Here is a 19,347-nt window from a genome sequence, read left to right as displayed (position 1 = left end):
ATTCTCAAGCCTGGTATCAAATGACTAGCTCTTTTTGTAGTATATAAAAATACCTCTAAATTGTACATAATAACTCCCCACCAAAAAAAAGTTTTTACTAGAAAAATTATATAACAATATTTATAGGCTGAGATAAAGAAAGATCTGATGGCCCATATGCAAATAATGAATTATTCAAAAGAATCTATTTTTCTTTTAAAAGTAGAAATCAAGTAAATAAAAGCCAACTAAAGTCATAAAGAGAATTAATGGTGGCAGGGCATAAAATGACTTAAATCATGAGTAACTTAGGTAATATGATAACAGACTTGGGATTTGTTAAGATACTTCCTATTCAATTCAGTATCAGTCTTGCAAAAAATTCTAACCATTGCTAGAATAGTTGGAGGAGACAACGACCATTTCCACGTGGAAAATCTTTCAGATTCTCTCTCTTGGACAACATTTGTTCTTGTGGAATGGGTATCTGACCTCTCTGTAATCCATCCCTCCACCACCTGATCTTAGAGAATTTAAGAGTTCGACAGATATAAACAGATTTTAATCCCTAATTAGTGACAATAAACCTGATGGATTGGGGGGGTGAGGGATGCTATATAAGTCGCCCCTCTCCCCTGCTTTAAGTAAAATTGCGAAATTGGATTGACACATTTTAAAGTTTTATTAATTTTTAATTCCTGATGAGTCATCTTCCTCCCCTATTCACCCCACTCCCGACTGCCAAAACTAGTCTTAGTTTCTTTACTCACATTTATCTCTGCAGTCCAAACTATCAGGCTCATTAATTTATGAGAGATTGAAGAAATATAGTTTGATATATTTTACAGAATGTACTGGCCATTTAAACATTTATTATCTTCATCCCTAATGTCCATATTGAAGGGGAAAAAGGATTTTCATTCTAAAAAAATAAATTTTTAAGTACTTATAAATAAGGGATATTGGTTATTAAAAGTTCAACTAAATCAGGAACAAATCACACTTCCTCACTTAGTGATAGGAAGATAGTTGATGAAAGGAGCACTTGACTTGGAATGAAAAGACATAGAATTCCATCCTGCGTTTTATACTTATTAGTAATGGGACCATAAATAATGCACTATTTCTAGGTTTTCTCATGTAGATAATTATAAGCATTGAGTTTGAACTTTCTAAGTTTCCTTCTCCCTCTAAAATTAAAATAATTTTGGATTCATTCAAAAGACTTTTATATGAATCTAGGTTTATGACATTATATATATGATCACCACATCTACACATGTTCCTCATTCTGGGACTTGTGGATTTTTTTTCAAAGTAAATGTTTAAGCTAGGTAACTCTTAATTCTATGGCAAAAAATTGATTTTTAAAGCTGTGAACACGTTGAACCCCACAGCAAGGCAGAACTAGAAGAGACTAAAATGCTATGTTAAGATTTTACTTTACATTTAAAAAAACAAAAACAATTATTTACCTGATATAGGTAATATCTGTCAAATTATGTATCCAAATTATGAATAAGACATCTAAAAAAGCTGTTATTTTTATTTTGAGTGGACAATGGTGGCTAAAATATCTAAAATTTTTATAAATCATAATGCATAGCATTTACTTAGCATTTTACAGGATAACTCATTTGATCTTCATAGCTATTCTCTAATTTTTACAGATGAAAAAACTGAGGCCAATTAATTATCTGAGACAGGACTTGAACTTATGTCTTCCAAAACTGCAAATCCGGTTTTCTACTGTGTCAACTAGTAGACTCTATAAGATTTATAAAATACTTTACATATTTTCTCCTTTCAAGTAATTTATAAGTCAATGTATGCATTAAAAATCGACATTCTTTAAAATCACAGTATTAATTATTTAAACTTTAAAAAATCTCTCAACGTTTATTCACTCATTCTATTTGAGTCATCACTATGGGTTAGGTATTTGGGAATCAAAAATAAATGATGGTATACACACAAAATTTTATATGTAACAATATAAAAAATAAATACTGAAGCATCAGATAGCTCCTTGGCTCTAAAATGATTCAAAAACTTTCTCAAAAACTAGCATTTTCAATAATTCCCAAACTCCATGTGATGCCAGAAAAGCTCAGTGGGCCTTTTCAGTGGTCCTATAGATTTTTTAGGTGACAGTCTATAAAGAGCTCTGAAATTACTTTTAAGATTTTTCTCTCTCCCACTACTCTTTTTAGGTAACAGCAATTGCTAGAAACAGGAATAATTTTAAAATATTTAAGTTACTAAAGCATAAAACATATACCTTATGGCAAATAATTTTTTACTCTCACAGGATTCATTGAAAACAAAGCTGCCCGAAAGCCCACATGGGGTTGGGGGTGGGGGGGTTGAAACCTGTGTTTTCTTTACCTCACATTTTCCCAAGTAGATAAATGAGGACATTATCACTGTTTAATACAAGTTTTAATTGAGCACTGTCACTGCTAAGAAGAAAAGTGTGGAACCAGTATTTTCCATATCAAACAAAGCAGGTAATTATTAACAGCCATCCTGGCACAATTCCTTATCACCAAAATACACAACTCAGCTAACTTCTTTCAATCCCAGTGCTCTGGTACAACAAAGCAAAGCTGATGTTTCAGGGTCACATTCACTTCTTTAATACACAAGCATAAATTTACTGCTCAGTCAGACACCTGTAATTAAAAACAAGCAGAATATAATGCTAATATTGAGGCTAGCGTGCATGTAAGTGGGTTTTTCCCCCTGTAAAGATGATTGCCTTTCATTTTATAGTTTCAAGTAGCTACAGTTCACTTAGTTTTGATTACATAGCAATTAGATATGCAAATGGATGAGATCTGAAAAATGCATTTTCAGACTTCAGATTGTGAGCAATCAGGCCCATTCTCTTCTACTATACACACAAGCAGCTCATTAAACAGCTATTGTCTAGAAAACAGCTCCAGCTCAAACATGCAATCATTTTTTTAAAAAACATAGAACCCTGAAAAACTCTTCTAGGAATATGAGTCTTAGAAAAAATTAGGGACAGGAGTATCAGGAGAATTTTGTTATTATTTATGTCTAGTTAAGTGTGTTACATGCTTTCTTGGCAAACTGAAAGAAACATGTCCCATAGTCTTATGTGAAATAATGATACTGTTCAAATATACCAGTACAATAAAGGAAATTAAGGATGAATATTTAATAATGCTAACTTTTACAAGGGAGAGCCATTTAGTTTCTGAATTAATGTTTTTGGCTACAATCACAATCAGAATATTTTCCCCAGAAGACCATAGGTTTATTCTTACCTACAAAGATATTTGTCCTGAACCAGCTTTCATTTTCGGGAATCATGCTACAGTCAAATAATGCTATTTTTTATAGAGATACTTACAAAAGAAAATAACAGTCCCTAAAATACAAACCATTAGTAGGAAATTAAGGCTATTTCACAGTTTGCTGCTGATCACAACTTGGCCTCTTAGGTTCAAAGTCTGTTCAAACTTTTCTTTAAACTCATTACTGAATATCAAACTGATTTGTTTAATGTTACTATGGTTAAGTAAACTACCAGTTAACTAGTGCAATACAAGAGGGCTGGGCTTGGAGTCTGGAGTTGGGATCTAATCCTGCCACTACTACTTAATAACTTGGTGACCTTGAGCAAGTACTTTCAACTCTGAGAATAAGCTTCTTCATCTGCAACAGGAGGAGATCTAGCTCTAAATATAAGATTTTATGATCCTAACTAAAATGAGACAGCATTTCATAACTTTCTTAGACTCAGAGTCATGATTAATTAATCACAGGAAATTTAGAGGAATGTTATCTAAGTAATCGGGATGAAACTTTTAAGGAGTTCACATTCTAATTAATGGAGAAGACAAGACATGCAGAAGGTTTCAACTGCAAGATATATGGAAAGGTGTCATGGTCTATAGAGTAATCTTCATTTTTCTTTTCATGTCATTTCTAGACTTAAAAAATTATATTGAGTTCTCATGTTTAATTTTGACATTACCAAGAAATTTGGTGACAGAGTGGAAAGAACATCAGTCTTAGAATCAGAAAAGACCTGAGTTCAAATCTTTCTCAGATACTATCTTAGGTAGCTAGGTGACAAAATGGAAAGGGTGCCAGGCCTGGAGTCCAGAATACCCAAGTTCCCTAAGTTCAAATCCATCTTCAGACTGTGTGACTCTGGGCAAGTCACTAAACCCCAGTTTCCACATTTGTAAATAGTTGATGACAGCTGACAGATGACAGTTGACAGAAAAGATGCATATTAAATGTATGGGTATATGTGGAAGCAGAAAAAAGTCAATTTATTTCATGCGACAAGGCTAAACCAAAAGTGCTTGGTTGTGATGCTGAGCACCAATGAGAATAATTAAGAAGAGAGGGTGAATTTAGATCAAGCCTGTATAACATATAGGCGTGCTTGCAGCCCACCAAAGATTTCTGGCATCTTCAAAAAATGTAGGGTTGTCATTGAACACTTCTGTCTGTCACATGACCTGTCTCTAGTCTAACCTATATGCAGTTGAAGAATTTTAGCCTATCTTCATTTGGGTCCCTACCTATCACCAAGTTGTATAGGTCAGATGGAGATGTTCGTAAATTAAGTATTCTTAAGTCAAGGAGAGTATGTGAGTGTGAAAGTATGAGACTGAGACAGAGAAAGAAAAAAGGGGGATGGAGAGAGGGGGAGAGAGGGAGAGAGAGAGAGAAAGAGAGACAGAGAGAGAGAGACAGACAGACAGACAGACAGACAGAGAGAGACAGAGAGAGAGAGAGAAAGCCTTACTTTAAATGTCAGGTTATGAGAAATGGAATAGCATGTCAACACAGCTAGGTGCCAAGAAAATTTCAGATAGTAAACCCTAAGTAGAAGTTACTTTCTAAGTAGTATGACTATTATCAATGTTTCTCTGTATTGCTGAGGGCAAAATTTAAATACATAAAAAATACTTAATGACAAATTTCACCTTTATTTAGAAAAACAAAAGAATATATAATTGATGCAGAGAAATTTTCAAATAAAATATATGGACAAACATTCATTCAAAGCTTTGCATGTATATAGAAAGCAATAAAGGCTATTTCCTACCTTACACAGGGAAATAAAAGTATGAAACATGTTATATAATCAGGAAAGATCAACAAGAATACTGCTTTAAAGGCAATATTTTTCAGTAGCTGTGGACAAAAATGAGGAAAACAATATGACTAACTCAGTGGAATTGTTGGAAGTCAAATGGAATGTGGACTTTATGAAAACGTTTAATTTTTGTCACATTTAGTGACTGACTATCTTTTCCAATGAAAATTCCTTAACATACAGAATTTAGAAGAAAAAAAAATCAGATGACTGTGTAATTATGCCAAAATAAAATAAGCAACATTCAACCACTGATTTCTATCAGATGACAGGACTAAAACTTTTAAAAACAAAATCTGTTATATTCAGTAACACCTACAAGGTGATTCAGTATTCCTTAACTAAATAGACTGTAATCTAATCAAGATAATTTTTTAAAAGGCTCATTTCCAGAAACTAGTGATAAAAATGGATTCTACCTTTTCAACAAAATTCACATTAGACATGGACAGATAATTAACTAATCCTAGTATTTGATCTATGGAAGAGTAAATTAGTTTTATAAGTTACCTTGAATAAATTAATTCAAAGATGAAAAAAAAGGTTTGCAGTAAATTATTATTGATTACATTCTCTTTTTCAGAGCCATTATTTTTAATACATGTATTTTCTAAATAGTAGTAAACTTCTACATTCTCAGGTTTTTGCAAAATTTCTAATATCACTAATAAACTAATAAATTTTTTTCTTTATAGAGTTCTATATATACATATGTTCTATACCTGCAGTATATATGAACATATAGTATATATATATATATATATATATATATATACACACATATATGTATATAGAATTATTTCTGTAATATTACCCCCCTCTGTGGACTAAAGAACGAAATTCATTTTAAAGGTTGCAAATAGCACAGGAAGAAAAAAATGTTATTTGAAGCTTCTATAAATTACAATGGAATCCTTCAGTGTTAAATAAAGCATGATAATCATTAATGTGGGCAGGTAGGTGCTCTAGCACCTGTCCTGAAGTCTTCCTGAGTTCAAATCTGGCCTCAGACACTTACTAGCTGTGTGACACTTGGAAAGTCAATTAGTCCCTTTTGCATCTGTTTCATCATCTACAAAATGAGCTGGAGAAGGAAATGGTGAACCACTCCAGTATCTTTGCCAAGAAAATCCTAAATGGGGTCACTAAGAGGCAGACATGACTAAAATGACAGAACAACAAAAGTCAACAGTGTAGGTATTCCCTCACTGCACAATTTCTCACTCTGTGAAGCTTTTGCCCATATTCTTTTATTAAGCAAACACAGAGAAACTACAGAATTTTTTTTGGAGGACTTCTAGGTCCTTTTAAGAGCAGCTCTTGAGTCTGGCCTTTATTATTTACTACATGACTAATCCAAACTGCTACAGCGTACATATTTCTCTTTAAAACATTCCTTACCCCATGAGTTGTATATAGGCTTACAGACCATCACACATCTTACCATGCTTCGCAACAGTGGAGATTGTGGTGTTGCAAAGTACTGTCTGATGTTGTTGGTTAGTAGTGCCTGACTCTTCATGACTCCATTTGGGATTTTCTTGGCAAAGATCCTTAAGTGGCTGCCCATTTCCGTCTATAGCATATTTTACCAAAAAGGAAACTGAGGAGAATAGGGTTAAGCGACTTGCACAGGGTAACACAATAAGTGTCCAAGGTTGAGATTTGAACTCAGAAAGACGAGTTTTCCTGACTCTAGGCCCAGCACTCTAGCCACTACACCACCTAGCTGCACTGTTCCAAGATTTAAAACTACTTAAAATCACAAGGAATATTCAAATAAATGTATGATCTACTTGATTTTTATGTTTCATTTAATGATAAAAATTATGCCTTTCCTGAGCAACTTCTGTTCATATCCTCCTATAAATTTTCCACTCGACTTGCGGAAGACCTTCCCCATTTACAGAATAACGCTTCTGTTTAAAGTGCAGTTTTTATTAATGGGAAACAACTTGTCCTAAGTGCCATTTATTTGATTTCTCAGTCAAATTCAAGGAAGATCTGCTTTGTATATGATATATACATATATGTATATATGTGTGCGTATGTATGTATAATATAAGCATATAATCCAATTCTGTAATTCACAGTGATGCACTCAAATTGTTGGCTTTCCAACTGGATGTCATGTTCTGGAAAACAGCCATGGTTAATTCTAATCCCAGGCACCCTTAAAAAAATAATGTGGATTTTTAACCCATTTCTTTTCTATAATCAAGAATTCTAAAAAGTAATACAATTGGAATGAATTAACACCAGAACTTTTATAAAGATTTCCCAATGAAGTAAATTATTAAACAAATTGTGGTACATACTTAAAATGGAGTATTTATTGTTTTATCAGAAATGACACATAGAAGATTATAGGATCACAGAGTTAGAAAGGACCCTAGATCCCATATAATCCAACCCATTTTATAGATGAGCAAACTGCGGTCCATAGAGGTTAAATGAGTTTGCTATATTCACACAGATACTACATGAAAGCAGGATTTAAATATGAGTCCTTTGACTCAGAAGGTAGCAATCTTTCTGTGTTATCACATCTTGAATTAAGAAAAGGATGGGAAGACATGAAGTGATAGACAGTAAAGGAAGCACAATGAGGAAAGCAAGGTTTAACGACGCCAATAATATAAAAGAAAGAACTCACCCTCTGCCCCTAAAGAAATTCCATACTGCATAAATTATAATGACTCTGAAGAAGAGTGAAGAAAATTACTCACTTTCCTTTATCACACAGGAAGAGAGCTAGGAATGTGAAAGATTGCATATATAGTAAGACAAGATTGGTTTGCTGGTTAGTTTTTCTGAATTATTTGTTTTCCTTTAATTTAATTACCTTTCATTAAAGGGTATGGGTTACTGCTTAGAGGAAAGAATATATTCAAAACAAAAATAAAAGGTAACAAAAGATAAAAGATAGGATTGGACCTGTGATTTTATTGCATTGATAGCTTCAGTAAATCCTATTCAAGGTGAAAAGGCTTCTAAAATAGCAACATGTAAAAAACCTTGTCCTCAATCTATGTTCTAATTTGGATTCTGCATGGCAGTTTTAAGTGGGATTCACCTCCATTTATAAGTTGTTGCATAACATCATTCCAAGTTTCTGAACCAAAACTTTACTTAAACATTAAAATGGTATATTTAAGTCCCACACCCACCAGCGGAGCCATTTTGCTTAGTTCAACAATTTGCAAGAGAACTTCTATGTATATTAAGTAGATAGTCCTCGAAAGGAAAAATAAACTTAAAGATGGCATAAATGTTCATTTTCATGTGAAACATTTCAAATTTTAGACAAATGTCTTTTAAAGTTTTTGAGAATTTAAAACATATCAGTTTTTAATCTTATTCCAATCCTTCAAAAGGTATCTAAAATCAGTGTTTCCAAATGTACATATTTTTATGAGATAGTTATAAGGAAAAAGGGTATTTCTCCTCCTTATCAGAGAACATAGTCTTGCAAAATCAATCAAGAATAAATTAGAAGTACCCTGCAATTTCATTAAACAGTAACATTTCAAAAGGTTGAATTAAAAAAGATTCACTCTGAATTTGAAGAAATTATAGTTATAGAAATACAGAAAGGACTTTGAAATCATCAAAAAATAAAGAAAACACTATCTCCCTGGTAAATTACACTAGTGAAAAAGGGTAGTAAAAAAAAATAGCTAATAAAAAAGAAAAGCACTGAGAGAACAAGTCACAGTGAATTTAAAAAGTAGTCAATATTATGATCTTTAAAAGAGTGTGCAGGAGTCACTATGACTCTGCCATGAGAATTGTTCAAAACATTTTCCTGATCTGTTTAAGCACTGTTTCCCACATTTACTGAAAATACATCATTTATTACAGACCTGTATCTTCCTATTTAAACCATAAAACTGAATTAACATCTATAATTTATCTGAGGTAGTTTAGAAATAGCAAATTACTGAATTCCCAAACTCAATATCAAAGCCCAAATCACATAAGTGTTATTTTTTTCTTACAAGTCAAGAAAGGCATGACAAAAAAACTTTTAACATGTAGACAACTGTTAAGATTTAACTCAAGGGGGTGGAGTCAAGATGGCAGAGTAGAAGCAGGACCTCCCCGCTGCTCTGGCTTCCACCTTCCCCAATCCATGTAAAAAGGGGATTCAACTTTGGAGCTGCAGAATCCACAAAATGAAACAGAGAAGCTAACCTCCCGCTGAGGACAGCCTGGCAGGCAGGTAGGGCATGTCTGACCAGGCTCTGGCCAGAGGGACTCCAGATCAGCAGCAGCTGTGGACATTTACAGATTTATCAACACATAGATGCCAAGGACAAAATGAGAGGTCAGTGCAGTCTGGCCTTTGGGACCCAGTAAGTGGGAGTGCATGGCTTTTGCCCCTGAGTAGCTTTTGCGCCCAGGGAGAGAAGCCTCTGAGACGCCAGCAGTCAGCCAGTGCCACTTAGCAGCTTCAGCTCCTGACCTGCAGAGTGTAGGGGGACCAAGCACAAGTCTGAGGGGTAATCACTATTGCTTTAACCTGCTTGGATCTGGATTACAGTCTAGGGTGGAGGTACTGGGGTGTGTGTCCAGCTTGCCAGAGCATGTGAAGGCTTCAGAGAAGGCACCCATGTAATACCTCCAGCAACTGAGAAAACCCCAGCATTTGGGACAAAAGCTCCCCTATCTGAAGGCAGAGTCCTACTGTGGCAAAAAGCACAGGAGTCAGGTGACTGAGGGGAGACATGACCAGGCAAAGGAAACAAAGAAGACAGAAGATTCCAACATTAGACTCCTATTTTGGGGACAAAAAGGAGCAAAGCATGGAACAGGAGGAAGACAGTGAAGTCAGAACTCCTGCACCAAAAGCTTCAAAGGAAAATACAACTTGGTTACAGGCCATAGAGGACCTTAAGAAGCAGATAAGAGAAGTGGATGAAAAATTGGGAAGAGAAGAGAGTCAACAGCCTAAGGAAAATAGCACCTTAAAAAATAGTCTAACTCAAATGGCAAAAGAGGCTCAAAAAGGCAATGAGGAGAAGAATGCCTTAAAAAGCCGAATTTGCCAGATGGAAAAAGAATCTCAAAAGCTCAATTAAGAGAATCATTGCTTCAGAATTAGACTGGAGCAAATGGAAGCTAATGACTTTATGAGAAATCAAGATGCTATTAAACAGATCCAAACAAATGAAAGAATAGAAGGCAATGTGAAATATCTCATGGGAAAAACCACTGACCTGGAAAATAGTTCCAGGAGAGATAATTTAAAAATTATTGGACTAACTGAAAGTCATGATCAAAGTAAGAACCTAGAAATCATCCTCCAAGAAATTCTCAAAGAAAAATGCCCTGATGTTTTAGAACCAGAGGGCAAAATAGAAGCTGAAAGAATCCACCGATCACCTCTTGATAAAGATCCCAAGAAGAAAACTCCTAGGAATATTATAGGCAGGTTCCAGAATTCCCACATTAAGGAGAGAATATTACAAGCAGCCAGGAAGAAACAATTTGAATATTGTGGAAACACAATCAGGATAACTCAGGATCTGGCAGCTTCTACACTGAGGGATCGAAGGGCTTGGTATAGGATATTCCGGAGGTCAAAGGAGCTGGGATGAAAACCAAGACTCACCTACCCAGCAAAACTGAGTATCATGTTTCAGGGAAAAATATGGTCGTTCAGTACAATAGAGGACTTTCAAGCATTCTTGATGAAAAAACCAAAGTTGAACAGAAAATGTGACATTCAGATACAATAAGCAAGAGAAGCATGAGAAGGTAAACAGGGAAAAGAAAACATAAGGAACTTATCAAAGTTGAACTATTAACATTCTTGTACTAAAGAGGAAAAATAATAATTGTAACTGATGAAACTTTTCTCAGTAGCTGAAGGGAATAGAAATATATATATGTCTATATATGAGGGTATATGGGCATATGAATACATATGTGGAATGTGTGTATATATGTTTACAGATATACATAGATAGAGGGCACAGGACCAATTTAACAGGAAGGAATGATACTTAAAAGGTGAAATTAAGAGGTTAGAGAGGAATATAATGAGAGGAGATGGGGAGAGACAGATTGGGGTAAATTATCTCATACAGAAGAGGCAAGGGAAAATGGTTACAATGGAGGGGAAGAAAAGGAAGGCAAAAGGGAATGAGTCAACCTTATTCCCATTGAATTTGGCTTGAGGAGGGAATGAAATACACAATAAATAGGGTATCTCATCCTCCAGGAGAGTAGGGGGGGAAGGGGATGAGGGGGGGATGATAGAAGGGAGGGCAGGCTGGGGGGAAGGGAAGTTGGAAGCACTCACTTTTGAAAAAGGACGGGAACAAAATAGAGAAGAGAACAAGTGGGAGGTGTGATAGGAGGGAGGGAAATATAGTCAGTTTTTTACAATATATCTACTATGTTATTGTTTTGCATTAGCCACACATGTATAACCTATACTGAACTGCTTATCTTCCCAGTAAGGGTGGGTGACAAGGGAGGAAGGGAATGAATCTGGAATTCAAAGTTTTAAAATCAAATACTCAAATATATATACTATTATTAATACTATTTTACATGTAATTGGGAAATAAGATATACAGGCACTGGGGCATAGAGATCCACTGGAAAAGTCAAAAGGGGTATAGGAGAAAATATGAGAGAGAGCAGATTGGAGGAGGGGATATCCTGTGGGACTGCTATTTTGGGTCGATGGGTAGGGGGAAAACGGGGAGAAAATTTGTAACTCAAAATCTGGTGGAAATGAATGATGTAAATCAGAAGTTAATAAAGCATTTGAAAAAAAAAGGATTTAACTCAAAATTTCTTGTAATAAAGAGGAAATTGATATGTGTAAAAATGGAAAGAAAGCAGGTTTGAAAACCAGTAAACGAGTTTGCAGAAGAGAACTGGACAAGAAATTAACTTCTCTGCTAGCTGATATGGGAGGCATAAACACAACCTCTATACTCAAGGAGGTTACAATATGTTAAGGAAGATTGTTTTAAAAAGGTATTTGAAAAAATAAAACCACTGAAAAATGCCATAAGAATAATAAAAAAATTACATAAATTTAGAGAGGTACAAAGAAATATAGGACCTTAGAGCAGTGAAAGACCAAGAAACATGGTTTCAGATGACCTCTCTTTTGTGCTACTCTACCATTAGCAATGAGAGAGAAGACAAACACGACAGTTTGGTTTGGCCAAATTGCAAGTTCCACAGTAGAGGAAGGAGGATAAGCCTGGAATTCCCAGGTAAGGGACAGGATTTGGGAGGGCAGTGATTAAGAGCCTAAAGACTTGGGACTTTATTCTTGAGGGGAGCTCAGTAATTATTAAGAGTATAGGGGCACCTAAGTGGCACAGTGAATAGAGCACCAGCCCTGGAGTCAGAAGGACCCGAGTTCAAATCCGGCCTCAGACACTTAGCACTAACTAGCCGCGTGACCTTGGGCAAGTCACTTAACCCCAACTGCCTTGCCCTACCCCCTCCAAAAAAAAAAAGAGTATAAAGGTATCCTGAAGTTAATATGTTTGAGAAAAGCTGTGCAAAAGAAATTCATTTAACAGACAAATATTTACAATGCCTACCATGGTGCAAGGTACTATAAGGGATACCAGTAAGTATAACTCAAAGTACTTGGCTTACAGAGTTTTTAATCTAGTTAAGAAGACAGTACACACACCTAAAGCAATAAATATTAATACAAAGGAGAACATGCTAATTTCCTAGCAAATATAACAGACTGTTATGAGTTCAAAAGGAATTAGAAAAGATTACTCTCATCTAGAAGAGATGAAAAATACTTCAGAGGTTGGCCTTGACATGGTATTATAAACAAGACTGGGATATAGATAAATTAAGGAGGGGAAAGGACTTCTCTAGAAAATGTTTCTTTATAAATACAATCACAAAAAAACTGTGAAATGAAATAAATTTATTAATTTTAATATTATACCACTAACATAAAATTATTCTCTGAACTTTTATTTAAATATATTCTAGATTTCTTACTAAACCCACGTCATTATGTTTCAAAGCAAAGTGAGGCTGATCAGTAAAGACCTGCTAAACTGAATTTATCTGATAGGTTATTAAATCCATTTTTGAACATAATATAACTTTAAAATTACATGCTATTTTGCTTAGATTTCCTTATCTTCAGCTAATTCCGAGTTTTGTACCTGTTTTACTGTTCTTAAAAGAACATATAACACTTTTTATTTTCAATCACTTACCCTTGCATCTTAGATACACTAATCAAAATGCAGTCAAAATAAACATGGAGATAAAAGGAAACATTAAATGAGATTGAAAAGTAAATAAAGTTATTTACTTAAAAAAAAGTTTAAAATAGTACTTTGAGGCCTTGAAATCACTTTCTTCCTCATCACCCTAAAGGTAAATCCTTTAGTATCTCAGTGACAAGTACTAAGTGACAGAGACAAACAGAATGACTTGTATCTGGGTATCCATTTGCTTTATTATATATCCATGGGACTGTATACACAAGTGCTTTGACGAGCTATCCAAAACTACATAATATTTCTCATGCTAGCCTTGGCAAAAGAAAGGTATTGTCTCAGACTCTCAACTCTACATTTTTGGACGCACAACATTACATTCTGATGAATTCTCCAGGTCTGCATTTGCTAACATAGATAGCAAAGTAAGTAAATAGGATGATGGTGAAAATTATGTTGTCCTTGGCCAAATGAAAAATAAATATTAAACCTGGAGGGTTCACATGATCATATTGCAAAAATGATTAACACTTCAAAACATTCTACCTTTTATTGACTAATTTTGTTAAACACCTTACATAGACTAATGTGTAATAAACTACCATCCAAAAAAGATTAAAAAAAAAAAAAAGTATGAAAGTATGGGGTGTGTGTGTGTGTGTGTGTGTATGTGTGTGTGTACGTGTACACATATACACAAACACTCACTCTCTCCCCATTTCCAACCCATTTTCAAAGACTTACCTTCTTTTTATCCCTCATTGAGCCTTTTCCTCGGACCATTATTTTGCATCCTGTTTCTGCCTCCAGTTGTTTGGCTGTTAGTCCTCTGGGCCCGAGGATTCTTCCAACAAAGTTAAACTAGAATACAGAAATTATTCATTTAGCCTTTTGTCTTTGTATCTCATTCATAAAACTAGTAAGGATTTTACTATAAAGTAATAATTAAGAACAAAGCAAAATAACTTTGTCTTAAAATCCTTGTAATTCTTCCTTTTTGGCTATCAGAAAACTGAATGAGGAGAAATCACTTTTGACCTTGAAAAATCTCTTGAGTTCATGATTAAGATAAAGATTCTACTGTATTTCTCTTATTTTTCTTTCATAGAACAATATTTAGTAGGTAACAATGGAAAGGTTACAATTTATATTGGAGGGTGGGAGCATCACAGAAATTGCAGATCCTTATATTTGCAACATATTCTAATAACTGACCATGGGGCAATAGGATAAATTCCCTGTCCTGAAAGAACTGACATTCTAATTGGGGACATGGTACTACAACCCATGAAACAATGTTTAGATCACTTATTAAGGTGGACTATACCGTTTAAGCACTTTACGGCACAGCACAAGAAAATAGAGAGTACAATAAGTTACTGAGTGGTTACTGGGACTGTAATAGTCAAAGAAGGTCTCGGAGGATTACTCTTAAGGACATAAATCAGGAAAGTGATGTTGGAAATATGTATCCAGGAGAAGGAATAGCAACATAAAATAATACAGGCAAGGAAATGGGAATAAGTATTATGCAAAGACATAAAGGACCAATACGACTAAAAGCAAAGTGGATATAAGAGAATAGACCATTTCAACACTACAGCTAATTTTCAAAGCATAAACTTTTCCAAAAGAAAACAAGGTCCATATTGACTAGAGGGTGGTAGTGGTGAATTTGTTTTGCTACAAATCTGTTACATTCTCTCAAGTGTGCCTTTACTTTAGGCAAAGCAATTTTTTTGCACTTTCCTCCTAGATGTGCTTTCCTTACACATCACAGCAGCTATTTCAAACCAAGATATTCATTCTTCTCTCTCAGCTGAAAATACTGACTATTTTAAAAACTGAGCCATTCACAGAGAACTTCTTCTGCCCTCCTCATTTCACAGTAATTCAGGAAGTGTCCCCCCATTCATCTCCTCCTCCTTTCTCACATGAAGAGGTGGTCCTCTACATGCAGCTTTGATCCCACCCACCCCCATTTTCTCTGGCATATTGTATTATTCTTTTAGCCTTCCCACTGTAATTTTTTTTAAATCTCTCCCTACAGAAAGGTTTCCCACCTACTGCCTACAAACAATCTCATATCTCCCGCACTCTCAAAAATTCCTCACTTAACAGTCACTATCATGGCTAGCTATCACCTTGGGGCTTTCCTCCCCTTCTGGGATAATTTCCTTGACAAATTTGTCTCCTTTGATGACTCTTTCTCCTCTACTCTCTGGAGCTTCAAAAACCCTCTGCAAGCTAACTTCTCTTACTGAAGTGAATTGGCTCTCCAAAGTTAACAGTGATGTCTTAACTGCCAAATCTAACTACATTTCCTCAATCTTCACCATTCTCAACCTAGGACATGTCTTTATACCTATAATACTGTCTCTTACCTTCTCCTAAATGCTCTTTAGGTTTTCAGGACACTATATTTTCTCCTGGATCATCACCTACATGTCTTACTATTCTTTCTCAATCTCCTTTGCTGACTCTTCATCCATGTCACAATCATCAACAAAGGCTCTGTCCTGTGCCCTCTCTTTTTCTTTCTCACTACTGTCTTGTTCAGTAATCTTATCAGTATATATATATAATAATCAGTAACCTTGTGTTCAATGATCACCTCTAGACAGATAATTCCTATTTCTATAGTCCTATCTCTCCTCATCTCTAGTCTCCCATGATCAACTACCTGTTAACATCCTGAATTAGATGTGCCATAGGCATCTCCAACTCCACAAATGCAAAACAGAAATCATTATCTTTCTTCTCAAAATCTCTCCTTAACTTCTATATTAATTGTTGAAGGAACCACAATCCTCTCAGTTCATACAAGTTCTAATCCTTGATTCCTCAAGTCAAATTTACACAATATAACCAATCTATTCGAGTCATGTCATTTATAAAAATAATACCATCTACTATATGCACCCTAATCTCTCCAGCACCCTGGGACAGATCTTTATCGCCTCTCAATTGCAAGAGTCTTCTGATTGGACTTCTTGCCTCACATTTCTCTCCACTTCAATCCATCTTCTATTCAGCTGCAAAAGTTATCTTCCTAAAGCATAAGTACCATCCCTCACTAAACTCCATTAGTTTCTCATTGTCTCCACGATGGAATATATAAAACCCTCTGTTTGGCATTTAAAGCACTTCAAAACATACACCCTTTCTAGCTTTCCAGTCTTTCTTGGTTTACTACATCCCCACCCCCATCTCATTTTTAAGATACAGCTACACTGTAAAATACATAAATAGATAAAATACTATCTCCTTTTCATCACTTCTCCCCCATGCCTACAACATTCTCCCTCCTCAACTCCTACTGCTCAAATCCCACCTTTGGACAAGATCTTTCTAGTCTCCCACACAGCTGAAAGTATATTCATTTCCATTGTAAATGAATAATGCAAAGAAATGGAAGAGAACAACAGAATGAAAAGAGATCACCTCAAGAAAATTACAGGTATCCAGGTAACATTTCTAGCAGTGCGCATGACAGGAAACAAAAATGGTAGGAACTTAATATTAATAGAAGCAGAAGATATTAAGAAGAGGTAGCAATAGCAAAAAAAAAAAAGCTATAGAAGAAAGATCTTAACCACAATAGCGTGGCTAATGATTTAGAGGCACAAAATTTTCCTCCTGGAAAATGAAGCCAACTGGGTCTTAGGAAGCACTGCTAACAACAAGGCTACTGGAAGGGATGGAATTCTAGCTGAGCTATTTAAAAGAGAGCAAATTTGGCCACTGAATTGGAAAAGATCAGTTTATGTCAGAACATGACTGAAAAACAAATATGTGTATTGTCTGTATGTAATCATTTCTATGTGTCTTCCCCCATTAGAATGCAAGGTCCTTGAGAGCAGGGTCCATGGTTTTGTTTTTCCTTTGGACCCATATGACTTAACATAAAGCCTGGCATATCATAAGCACTTAATAATTGCTCATTGGCTAGCCTACCCCAAACTTACTCCAGTGAATCCAATTTTAAATTTCCAATCAGATTTCCTCCCAAAAAATGTTTTATATGGATGCTTACCTGTAGAGACATGTCAAATCAATAGCTACCACTTCAAACAACAGCTAGAACAACCACCACCACGGTCACTCACCTCTCCACCGCTATTCCCTTCATGAAAAAACTTAATTAATTTGATCAAAATGAGTTATAAAAAGAATGCTGATTTCATTTAGTCATTATATCCTCTAGCATAGACTAAGACAAAAGTTTTCCACCTAATTTACCAGGTGCCTAAAGCAACATAGTTTTATGATTTCCAAGAAGAGAAGAAAAAGGTACTTTCCTAAAATATTCAGAAGTTGAGCCTGATCAAGAAGCAGATTATACATACGAGAATAAGGACAAATTGCAAAGGGTCTTGAAAGGTAGGTTAAGAGATTTGGAATTTATTTCCAAGACAACTGAGAACAATTTGAGGCTTTGAGACAAAGAATAAAATCAACAACATCATGCTTTAGGAACACTGAAATGGCGTCAGTGAATTAAAAAAACAAACAAACCCCAAACAGATATTTTATAGCTCAATACAATTGGTTTCCTTTGTGACCCTATATGTTTTGTTTTATTCATTTAAAAACATTGCTTTGAGACAGGGCTCACAGACTTCAAAAGAGTGCGACACGGATTCATGACAAAAAAAAAAGGTCATGAAGGTATAGAGGAATACTGTAAATTATTCTTCTAGAAAATGGGAATAAAAAATGCACACCTAAGCCATATCATTTTTAATTATCTACCTCATTGCCCTCCTTCATTAGCTCCAATAATATAGATCTGATATCACAGTTGAAAATTTCTTTTTTAAAACTTCCTTTTTGATGCACAAACTAATAAAACATTAAGGTTCCTTACCAAATAAATTTCATTTGCTCCATTTATTCCTAACCCACTACAGTCTAAAAAATATATTCATAATCCTTCAAGGATTTTAAAATGTTTTAAATAGACATTTTCACTTGACCTTAAAATCTTATGCAGTAGATAGTTAGATATGATAGCTTTGATCACAATCTTATGGCAAAAGACTTTCACCACCCTGGTTAATCTCTTTTGGGTGTTCTACAGCTTGTAGATGTAGTTTCTTTAATGTGGTGCCCAAATAATTCAGTCTAAATTGACTAAATTAAACTGCTCATTAATTAATGCAGAAGAACAAAGAATCATAGATACAGAGCTGGGAGGAACTCAAAAGGCCAACAAGTCTGATGTCTTCATTTTAAAGATAAGGAAACTAAATCACAAAGAAGTTGAACAATCTTTCCAGTGACATTACACTGCTAGTAAAGACTCACAACTGGAATCTAAATTTTTCCAGATTTCCAGGTTAAGTGCTCAATCTACTATGCTAATGCTGCCTCAAGGAATATATTAGCATCAGGTTTTGTCTTGTTTCTCTAACTAGATCATAGGTCTCTTGAGAGCAGGAGCTAAGTCACATTAAGTGTTCAATTACATATATAACTTGTGTTAAGTACAACAGGACTATAAAAAAAATAATTAGGCTCAAAGAAATAATTTGTACCTCAGTTTCCCTCTTTGGAGAATTTCTCTCCACAATCCGCAGAAATCTCAAGAGAAACTATTAAATGCATGGCTAAAATCACACAAAACTGTAGCACTGACAATTGCTATTAGTCTAGGAGGCAGCCTAATATAGTGTAAAGATAATTGGTTCGTCATAGGATCTGAGTTCAAATCAACCTCTAAACCTACATATGTGACTTTGGGTAGCTCAACTTCCCTATGCTTGAGTTTCTTTCTTTTTCTTTTTTTGGTTGGTAAAAGGGCAGGAGTCAGCCTAATAGCCTCTCTTAGGTCCTTTCCAGCTCTACATCTGTGGTTTTTTTTGTTTTATTTTTTGCTTTTTGGAAGGGGAAAGCTGGGCAATTGGGGTTAAGTGACTTGCCCAAGGTCACATGGCCAGTAAGTGTTAAGTGTGTGAAGCTGGAATTGAACTCAGGTCCTTC

General features: G+C 35.1%; 1 protein-coding gene across 6 annotated transcripts in view; it reads right to left on the bottom strand.

Moving 5' to 3' along the window:
* Positions 1-19,347, bottom strand: part of QKI (QKI, KH domain containing RNA binding) — a 200,680-nt gene that overhangs the window by 86,425 nt on the left and 94,908 nt on the right. For all 6 annotated transcript variants that reach the window (XM_069070403.1, XM_069070404.1, XM_069070402.1 and 3 more), the window contains exon 3: positions 14,107-14,223. In XM_069070403.1, coding sequence (XP_068926504.1) covers positions 14,107-14,223 — 117 coding nt within the window. The remainder of the gene's footprint in view (positions 1-14,106; positions 14,224-19,347) is intronic.

Source organism: Petaurus breviceps, unplaced genomic scaffold, assembly GCF_028583685.1.
Source record: "Petaurus breviceps papuanus isolate PSGF00001 unplaced genomic scaffold, PetGlider_PUasm1.0 90808, whole genome shotgun sequence".
NCBI lineage: Eukaryota > Metazoa > Chordata > Mammalia > Diprotodontia > Petauridae > Petaurus > Petaurus breviceps.
Note: the sequence above shows the minus strand (reverse complement) of the source record. Positions and strands in the feature narration are given on the sequence as shown.